General features: G+C 35.9%; 1 protein-coding gene across 1 annotated transcript; it reads left to right on the top strand.

The window, feature by feature from the left end:
- The first annotated feature begins 2,879 nt into the window (after positions 1-2,879).
- MYB4R1 (myb domain protein 4r1) lies at positions 2,880-9,527 on the top strand. The gene is made up of 12 exons (XM_078967979.1): positions 2,880-3,554; positions 4,037-4,542; positions 5,298-5,488; positions 5,668-5,829; positions 5,918-6,232; positions 6,381-6,539; positions 6,629-6,778; positions 6,863-7,066; positions 7,353-7,598; positions 7,900-8,196; positions 8,444-8,602; positions 8,887-9,527. The coding sequence occupies exons 1-12, from the start codon at positions 3,185-3,187 to the stop codon at positions 9,263-9,265; spliced, it is 3,138 nt and encodes a 1,045-aa protein (XP_078824105.1). The 5' UTR covers positions 2,880-3,184; the 3' UTR covers positions 9,266-9,527.
- Positions 9,528-9,865: the final 338 nt, after the last annotated feature.

Genomic DNA, 9,865 nt, shown 5'->3' on the forward strand with positions numbered 1-9,865 from the left:
TATTTTAAGAATGGTGGTACTACATACTAGACCAGTCGGCAGTTCAGGCACCGGTGAGGGATCAGGCTCGGGCTCAGGAGTCGGGCAGCTAGACGACCAGACTAAGGAGCTCATCTCCTTTGAGATCACGTAGTATTCTGGATCAGACTCCTGTGATTTTTTGGAACGATCAAGGAGGGTATTTTAGAGCTTTTGTATGAGAGATTTAGTGCTTTCTGCACCGAGGTGGTGGCCATGATGGGGTCGCGTACACTGACTTTCAGGGAAGCTTGGGAGCTCCCGACTACCATGGGGCTCGGGACCCCATTGCGAGCACTAGATGGTTGGCTGATGTTGCCAACGCATTCCGCACCAGCAGATGTCCCGAGGGGACAAGGTCTGACTTGTGCCCTGTCTTCTGAAGGACATGGCACGTGATTGGTGGGAAGAGGTCGGATGAGCCATTAGGGATGATGTAGTTCTTAATGCGATGACCTGGAGTGATTTCACAGCCAGGTTCAGGGTCGAGTTTGCGCCTGTGATTGAGGTGCAACAGCTTGCTAGGGAGTTTTAGGATCTCCAGCAGACGATTAAGACGGTGACCGAGATCACCAATATGTTCAGGGAGTGAGCTCTTCTCGTTCCGCAGTACACGGCGTACGAAGAGATGAAAAAGGCCCGATATCATGAGATGTTGCGGAATGATATCCGCCAGTTTGTTAGCCGATCCAGCTGCAAGACGTTAGAAGACATGATTGCTAGAGCTCGAGAGAGGGAGTTGGTTTGAAGTTATGTTTTTAACAGGCCGGGACAAGAAAAGTCTGTTAAAAATTCATAACTTCGTCGTCTGACGTCCTTTTTCCTCTTTCTTTTTATCGTTGAGCTCCTATTAATGAGATATTCGATTCTCATTTAGGTTGTGTCGGCTAAAATCGCTCGAACTAAATTTTGAACTTCGGGCCGCACACTACTATGCCAAATCTTAGAAAATTCATAACTTCCTCATACGAAGTCAGATTTGGGCGTTCTTTTTATGCATGATATCGGTTTAACGTATATTACGACTTTTGTTTAGATCGCTAAGGCTAAAAAGCACTTTATCGCATACTTACTTTTTACGACACACAATGTCGTGCTGGTTTTGTTGCGAAACTTCGACAAGTCATAACTTCTTCATTATAACTCGGATTTCGGCGTTTTTTATATTTTCAGAATCCTTGTCACGACCACCAAAACTTTCTTCATAGGGTTTATATAATATTTTATTTTTGACGCTTATTTTTATTTTTAAATTATTATATTATTATAAACAAGTATAAAGCACATAAATTCACATAATTCACATAATACTCAAATAATTATTTTTTATTACTTCAAAATGAGTTATAATGGTTGACCTTGACTATTACATCATTATACTAATATGTAGCCTAGAAACATGGACGTTACACAAATACACCCAAAAATGGCTTCCTTTTGGCACTCCAAGCTCAAACTCACTTCCAATGACAATTAGGGTTTCTAGGGACGTTGAGAGGCAATGGAGGCTGATAGAAATGAGGTCCAAATGTCATAAAAGGGTTTAAATAGGACACAAGACCAACAGTTTAGGGTTTCCTATCCATACCATGTACGCCCCGCGTACGAGGCTCCGATGCTCGATGATGTGCGCCCTCGTACGCTAAGCGCACAAGCGTGTATGCCCAACGTACGAGGGGGAGGGTCCTCAGCCAAAAACTTTAAAATAAAAATATTAAAGGAAAATACCTTGATTTCGGATGTTACATGGTTGGCTGGTGGGATATAATGCTGACAGCTATCCACTTTGTCGGGTTCATGCTATTTTCTCATAACCTCTGGATAATTGTAACTTTCTCATAGGAGCCCCGTTTTCAACGTTCTTTGTATCTATGAGTTCGTAATTTCGTCTACTACAACTTTCATGTTGATCAATATTACTAAAACACAAATACATTTTTACTTTATATTTTTATAAATTAAAGCTTCTTCTTTATTAATTTTAAAGTGAAAACACAGTGTTGTGGAGAGAGATCAAAATTACACATTTACATCTGATTATATCCATATTCTTTCATCTTGAAGTTCCATTTGAGCTTGAATTTGATTTTGATGTTGTCATTTAAACATTGGTGGATAAATCTGCTTTTGAGGGGAAGGTGTAGATCCCATTTATTGATTGGTTTGATGCAGAATAATAATGATCATGAAGATAATCGTTTAACAATGATAAACAAGTGCGGAAACTGATAATCGATAGATAAAGAAATATCAAATGTTACATGAACAATACTCATGGTCAGGGAGAATTCCCAACCAAACTCTCTCCAATCTAATATCTACGTGGTTCACACATACAAATGACCACACACCTCAACTTTATATACAAATGAATGAAATATGTTTTTCATATAAAATAATTTTCTAACATAACAAATCATTCAACATTATTCTAGAATATTTCCTATTCCAACAAAACGAGGGTTAATATAATGGGGATGTTATTTTCCTGTTGGTGGAGAGATATAATCACCAAAAATACCATAAGGTAAAACGGTAATAACATACTTTACAACTAATTGCAATAAATATAAAATTATGTCCGGTATATTATATAAACGAACCAAAATTTCGTCAAAAATGTAAAAAACACTGTGATAAGACTTATTATGATGACATTATCCTATATTTTTATCTCCCTCTTTCTTTTTTTTTTTTTTTTTTTTTTTTTTTTTTTTTTCACCTCAAGAAGGTTGGTAGCTTTGTTACCTATCATTTCGTTTCATTAATCAAAAGAGTGAAAGACTACTATACTTTTTTCCATGATGAACATGAATTTGTATAAAATATTAAGTAATTCTATATGATTTTGCCTAACGGATTAAAGACAGTCAAAACAAAAATTTCATGAAATTTGAATCAGGTTAGTTGTCCGAAGGGCGGTCGCCTTTTCTTCATATGAACCCTAATCCAAAAGCTCATGAGATTTGAATGAGTTAAGTAAAGTTGCCCTTAAATTTGTGAAAAGTGTGTTTCGAAGGGGATGAACAAACGATTAGTTGTAACAGCACTGGAAGGCGGTCGCCTCTTCCTCATTAAACCCTACATCCTATATACCCAGAACCCTAATTGATCCAATCCCAAAATTGCATCCAAGGTCTGTCATTCGATCAGATTAACTTTCAAAATGCCATACAATGAAGACGAATCCTCCGGCAGCGACTCCGATGCCGGATTTGACGAAGATATGGAAGCCCTAAGAAAGGCCTGCTCTGTCACAGGTGTCAACGATTCTGTCGACGACCCCCTCAAAGCATCCACCACCTGTAGCGATTCTGGTGACACCTATGCGTCTGAGGATGAAGACATAGAGTTACTGCGTAGCATTCAACAGCGTTTTTCTGTTCCAACCAACGATATTGGCAGTGAACAATATCCTATTTCTATGAAACCGTTAAGCATCATTATGCCCTCTGGTTTATCGGATGACAATGAGGATTATGGTGAAGATTTTGAAACTCTCCGTGCTATTCAACGGCGATTCTCGCAGTACCACGGTAAAAGTTTTGCGAATTTTCTTTTCTCTTCGTCTGCTTGAATCACTATTCTTTTACCAATTTTTTTTGTTGAATGTTATGTTCCATTGTCCCGATGCTTATCCTTTGTGAATAATCAAACGCATTCGTTTCTACCTGGGACTTAGGGGCCACCTCTGTTGGCCGGAAGGCCTAGTGGGGTTCTTTGCATGAACCCTGTGGACTAGTTGAGCCAAAGGTGCCAAATACTGCGCTTACTCAAGAATAAAAAAGCATTTGGGATCAGAATTTGAGGGAAAGGATAGAAACATCATCATCATCATCATTTTTGCATCAGTCTTTGTTCGTAAGTTATTGTTGCAATTAACATAGATGCATGTTGACAGAACATGCTTGCAATGCTTCCTGCCTGCTTCATTGTTGCCACTTACAGAAGCTGTTTTAGTTGGTTGTATCTGGTTTATTTTATACAACTAAAATTTGTTTATTGATTTTTGAACCAGATAGCAAGAACAACAAGAAGGAGAGTTCTGTACAGAGACCAGAGCAGGTTGGTGCAACTAACATAGAATTGGAAAAGGAATCTTCCCCTAATTTTTTTGTAAAGAGTATTAACAATGGACAAGGGTTTCCAGATTGTGTAGATGGAAGCAACACCAATCAGAATTTGGAATTATCCAGTAACATTACCCCTGAGACTCCCTATGCAAATAACAGTGAAGGGCATGAGCCTGGTTCTGAAATAATTCCAGCCCCGGATTGTGGTTTTCCAAGATCTGCACAGGCATTTGTTGAAGCCATCAAGAAGAACAGGATATGTCAGAAGTTTATACGTAATAAAATAGGACAGATTGAAGCAAGGTTGGAAGAAAATAAAAAACTGAGGGAGCGTGTTAAAATCCTAAAAGACTTTCAGGTGGCTTGTAGGAAAAAAACAGGCCGAGCATTGTCTCAGAAAAAGGATCCACGCATCCAGCTGATTTCAGTTCCAAAACAGAGATCCAATGCGGTTAGTCTCCATGCAAATGATCTTTATTCTCTCTGATACATCTTTTCTTTGTCTTTTATTGAAAATTTTGATGTGGTGACTCATTTGTTTAGAATCCAAGTTTGAGAGTTTAACTGTTTGATGGATAACAAGATTAGGGTCTAAAGAAACTATGCAGAATTCGGATTCAATCACATGATATCAAGTTAGGCATTGGTTATCATTAAGATTGTTACTAGTGAAATGAGGATTTACACTTATTTTGTTTGTTTATGCATCTCTCACACATTTGGTCTATAATATTATATGTTAGCTTTAATAGTTCCCCAAGTCTCCATTAGGAATTTTGCTTCTATTAGGGTGGTTTTGGTCTTTTTTGAACAAGTTATTGCTGGTGAGGGCATTTCATGTGGCTATTTAGTTGTTTTTAGTTATTAATGAGGTGGCTTTGTGCCTTTGTCTTTATGATTGAGCCTTTGTTTTTATGTAAGTGATGCACTAAAAAATCCTTAATCATTTAAATATTGAATGCTATTGAGTTTCCTATAAAATATGTCTTATGTAAACTCTAAACCCTAAAAATGCTCCCCTTTTTACTACTGGGTGTTTTTTGGTAGTCGATCAGTTTAGTTAATTACAAATGGCTTGGGATAAAGTGTTTGTATATATATATATATATATATATATATATATATATATATATATTCATTGATGATAATAATCCGTGACTTGTACGATGTTTGTCATTTTAAATCTTTACACTTTGGGAATTACAGGCTAAGGATAAAGAAACACATGCAATTAATCAAGGCCCTGCTGAAAATTGCCATGTTGCAGATTATAGAGATGCAATGTCAAAATATCCATTCTCTTTGATTAGGGAACCTTGGTCAACAGAGGAGAATGAGAACCTTTTGAAGGGAATTAAACAGCAGTTTCAGGAAATGCTAACACAAAACCTTTTCAGGTATATTATTATGAGTTTGAAAAACGTTACTGAAGTTTGCAATTCCTGTTCTTACTTATAGCAACACACTTGTATTTAACTTAATAGCATTTGTACTTTTCAATTTATTGTTTATCACGACATTGTAGTATGAAAGATGTATCTTTTAATTAATAGTATATAGTATATGCATATGACAGTGGGGAAGATGTAGATTGCCATGATATGGACAACATGCTTACAGAAATCACACATCGTGAAATATCAGCAGAGGAAATCCGGTCATTCCTTCCCAAGGTCAATTGGGAACGCCTGGCTTCCATGTATGTCATAGCCCGCTCTGGTCCTGAATGTCAATCAAGGTATACATATACTGCTATTTCTATTAAGTTGCTATTTTAAAAATATATATTATTATAAAATGTGATTTGTGAATTGATGATGATTCAGATGGATGAATAGTGAAGATCCTTTAATAAACTGCGAGGCATGGAGTCTGACTGAAGATAAGAAGCTTTTGTATACTGTTCAGAATCGCGGGTTAAGTAACTGGATTGATATTGCTGATGCATTGGGGACAAATAGGACGCCTTTTCAATGCTTATCGCGTTTTCAGAGGAGTCTGAATGCATCTATCATAAAAAATGAATGGACTCCCCCTGAAGATGAGGAGCTTCGTAATGCTGTTGCTGAATATGGGGAGACCAATTGGCAGCTTGTTGCTTCAACACTTGAAGGAAGGACTGGTACCCAATGCTCGAATAGGTCAGTCAGTTACCAATTATTATTATTATTATTATTTTCTACTTTTTAGACGATATGCAGTGACTATTACAAAATGAGTATTTTATTCAATTTACTCTTTTGAAAACGACGTAGTTTTGAGAAAATGATTATTCTGTGTTGCGTTCAGGTGGAAGAAGTCATTGAACCCAATGAGGGAAAGAGTTGGGAAGTGGGCTCCGGATGAGGACAAACATCTCAAAATAGCTGTGAAGCTATTTGGGGCTAAAAACTGGAACAAAATTGCTAGATTTGTGCCTGGTAGGACACAAGTACAATGCAGAGAAAGGTATTATAATTTATAAATTATAATTAATATCTTATTTATCAGAGATATGTTTGGTTGATTTTTACATCTTGTTTGTGTGAGTGTGACAGATGGGTTAATTGCTTAGATCCTGCACTTAACATGAACGAGTGGACACCAGAGGAGGATTTAAAGTTGAAAAATGCAATTTCAGAACATGGATATCTCTGGTCTAAAGTAGCTGCATGTGTTCCTCCACGAACTGATAGTCAATGTCTCAGGTACTCTACTAGCTTTTTTAACAAATACCCAATATTTGCTTTTATTTATTATTCATTTTTTCCTTTTTGTGTGTGTGTGAATAGGAGATGGAAGGTGTTGCTTCCACATGAAGTTCCCATGCTACAAAGAGCCAGAAAGATGAAAAAGGCTGCTTTAATATCTAATTTTGTGGACCGGGAACATGCACGTCCAGCTCTTACTGTAAATGACTTTGTTGCCCCTCTACTACTTGAATCGCCCCCTGAACCTAATCAAGATCATATAACCTCAGACAATCAAAACCAAAGGTATGTTTTTTTTTTACTGTTTCTTTGTGTTCACATTTCAATATCCATGTGGGATCCAATACTCTGGTCCCATGAAAACTGCAAAAAACAACTTCCTTCTTCACAATTCTTTTGTAACATGCATTTGATTTTTCTTTTTCGTGGGAAAAACTTAAAGCTAACTTACTTGTCTCTTTCTCATAATCCTTTATAACATAGTGTTAAACTTGTACATATATTGTATTATTTAATACTAGTTAGAAGAAGTAATTTATTGGTGATAATGAAGTTTTGTGTGAAATTGCAGAGCTGTTCCAAGAATTAGATCTAGGAGGGCAAGAAAAGTAAATCCTACTGAAAAAGTATTGAAATTGATTGATGAAGATGAAGATGATGGTGACATGAAAGGCAATAATAATAGAATATCAAAGAGGAAGCAAAGTTTGTCAAAAAACAACCCAAACATCTCATCTCAAGAGAGCGAATTGTCGGATCTAAATGTTGATAGGGACAATTCTGAGATTAAAAAGTATGCCCGGAAGCGGAAACGAAGGTATGATTTCATTTAAAAAAAAAACTTGTTTTGATTACAACATCCTTAAACTTGCGTTTAAAGTTTTTTCTCATTAGAAATTGTAGTTTGATTTTTTTTTTGTAAATATGTATCGAGAGAGGGTAGTTTTCAATGTACAGTTACAGTAGAATAATGGTGTAATAGGAAGAAATGATGAAAGTATATGTATGTTAGGGTAAAAGTAAAGTGATTGACATTTCACATTGATTATGCATAGCTTATTATCGATTAATTAGGAGTTAAGAGAAGGTTATGTGATGCTGATTGGTTTTGGTTGCAGAGGCAAGAGAGAAGAGAAGGAGATGAATTTGAATATGAATATCTTAAATGATTCCCAGATGTGTAGAGAAACACCACCCATATATGAACCTGAAGCATCTCCAGACATGTGTATGACTGAAATCGAATCCCCAGAGGGTGAGGGTGAGGGTGCCATCACCACCATCACTGATAATGATAATGATACTGAAAACAACCAAAACCAACAGATGGGATTATCATTGGATCCAATCAATGGTGCAGGATCATCGCCATTTAAAACCAAAGCAGCCACCGGGAAACGCAAGCGGAAACCAAGGTATGTATGGTCGGTCAATATATATATATATATATATATATATATATATATATATATATATATATATATATATATATATATATATATTTTCCCAAATACTTGTTCTTATTCCTCATTCTTACATAGACTTAGAGACAAAGACTGTTTTTCTTTCTTTCACTCCCAACTTTTCACATTTTTCTTCTTTGTACACAATTGCTTTGATTCTATCTAATATGATCTTCATTGGTTGTGGTTTTGGTTGCAGAGGCAACAAAGAACATGAGGAGGATGGAACTTTCTTAAATCAAAAGAAGACCAAGAGAAGCCATCTGTCTCTTCCAACCGAAAACAAGTCAAACATCTCATCTGGAGAGATAATCAATGCTCAAGCTCACGAATCCCACACCTGGAAGCAAACACAAAGGTATGAAATGAATGAGTATGGTTTTCGTTTAAAAAACTTCTTCACTTCTTAAACTTTCATTTCATCTCATGAAGGAATGATGATATTGATACCCTAAGATGCTGTTTCTTTCCCACCTAACATAACTCTAATACTAACTGCTAAATATTTATCAACTTCATTTTGGAAAAAAGAAACATGCCGTAACTTCACTGTAATATCACAACTTAACTTCACATATATTTTTTCCTTGTGAATTCTGATTATTGAGTTGAGGATCCAATCCAACTGTTTGTGGTGTGCAGGAGGGGCAACAAGAAGAAAAACAAAAACAAACAACATGACAAGAGCGATGAAGCTTTTGAACCTCTTGTTGCTGCCATTTCAGATAAAAAAACCAAAACCACCAATCCCAATCCCAATTGTAATCGTGGGGATATATGTTCACCATCGTCTCCGACCGAAGCACCACCAGTACTACCCATCGAAAAGGCACCTTCCATTACAACACCTAGAAACTGTAAAACGCCATGTAAACAGGGAGGAGATGATGAAGAGACAATTGGTAGTTTTTTCAGTAGACTAAAGAGGAGAAGTTGTAGTAATATTGATGATGAGATTGGAGATGAAGAGACAATTGGTAGCTTTTTTGGTAAACTAAAGAAGAAGAAAAGGAAAACTTAAATGAAAATATTATTGTTGTTTTGATTTATCAGATCTTTGAAGGTCGAGTAGGGTGAGATGGGGTTTGATTTGGATGTTGCGAGAAAAGGTTTTGTTTAAAAGAATTTTGTATAATGAGTGATGAGTCCAAAGTTTGAGATGTGAGGACTGAGGAGGAATTGTCTATATCATATCGGGAGGGTTCGCTACTTTGTTTTCTTTACATTCAAAGTATATGTTTCAGTGAGTATATTATATAGGAAAGATGCCACAACTTTGAACATGTGTTGAGTTATATATATATATATATATATATATATATATATATATATATATATATATATATATATATATATATATATATATATATATATATATATATATATATTATCTTAATTACCTTATAAAGCATTTTTGGTCAAATGCTGAATTTTAAGTCTGTACAAATATACAATGCATTTGTACAATCAATTTATGCATTACAAAAAGAGTTGAGTACATATGGTCAATAGTTGAAAATATCAAATCTCTTATCTCCTATTGTTAGACTATTTTGATCCGGTTCATTTCTTATTTCCGTATTTTCCCAAATCTCGTAATTTTTGTTCACAAATCTTGGAT

Source organism: Lactuca saligna, chromosome 8 (genome assembly GCF_052625555.1).
Source record: "Lactuca saligna cultivar CGN05327 chromosome 8, ASM5262555v1, whole genome shotgun sequence".
NCBI lineage: Eukaryota > Viridiplantae > Streptophyta > Magnoliopsida > Asterales > Asteraceae > Lactuca > Lactuca saligna.

Coding starts and splice junctions, on each gene's coding strand:
- MYB4R1 (XM_078967979.1), top strand. CDS start 3,185: ATGCCATACAATGAAGACGAATCCTCCGGCAGCGACTCCGATGCCGGA. Junction 4,543..5,297: donor CAAAACAGAGATCCAATGCG/GTTAGTCTCCAT, acceptor TGGGAATTACAG/GCTAAGGATAAAGAAACACA. Junction 8,603..8,886: donor ACCTGGAAGCAAACACAAAG/GTATGAAATGAA, acceptor TGTGGTGTGCAG/GAGGGGCAACAAGAAGAAAA.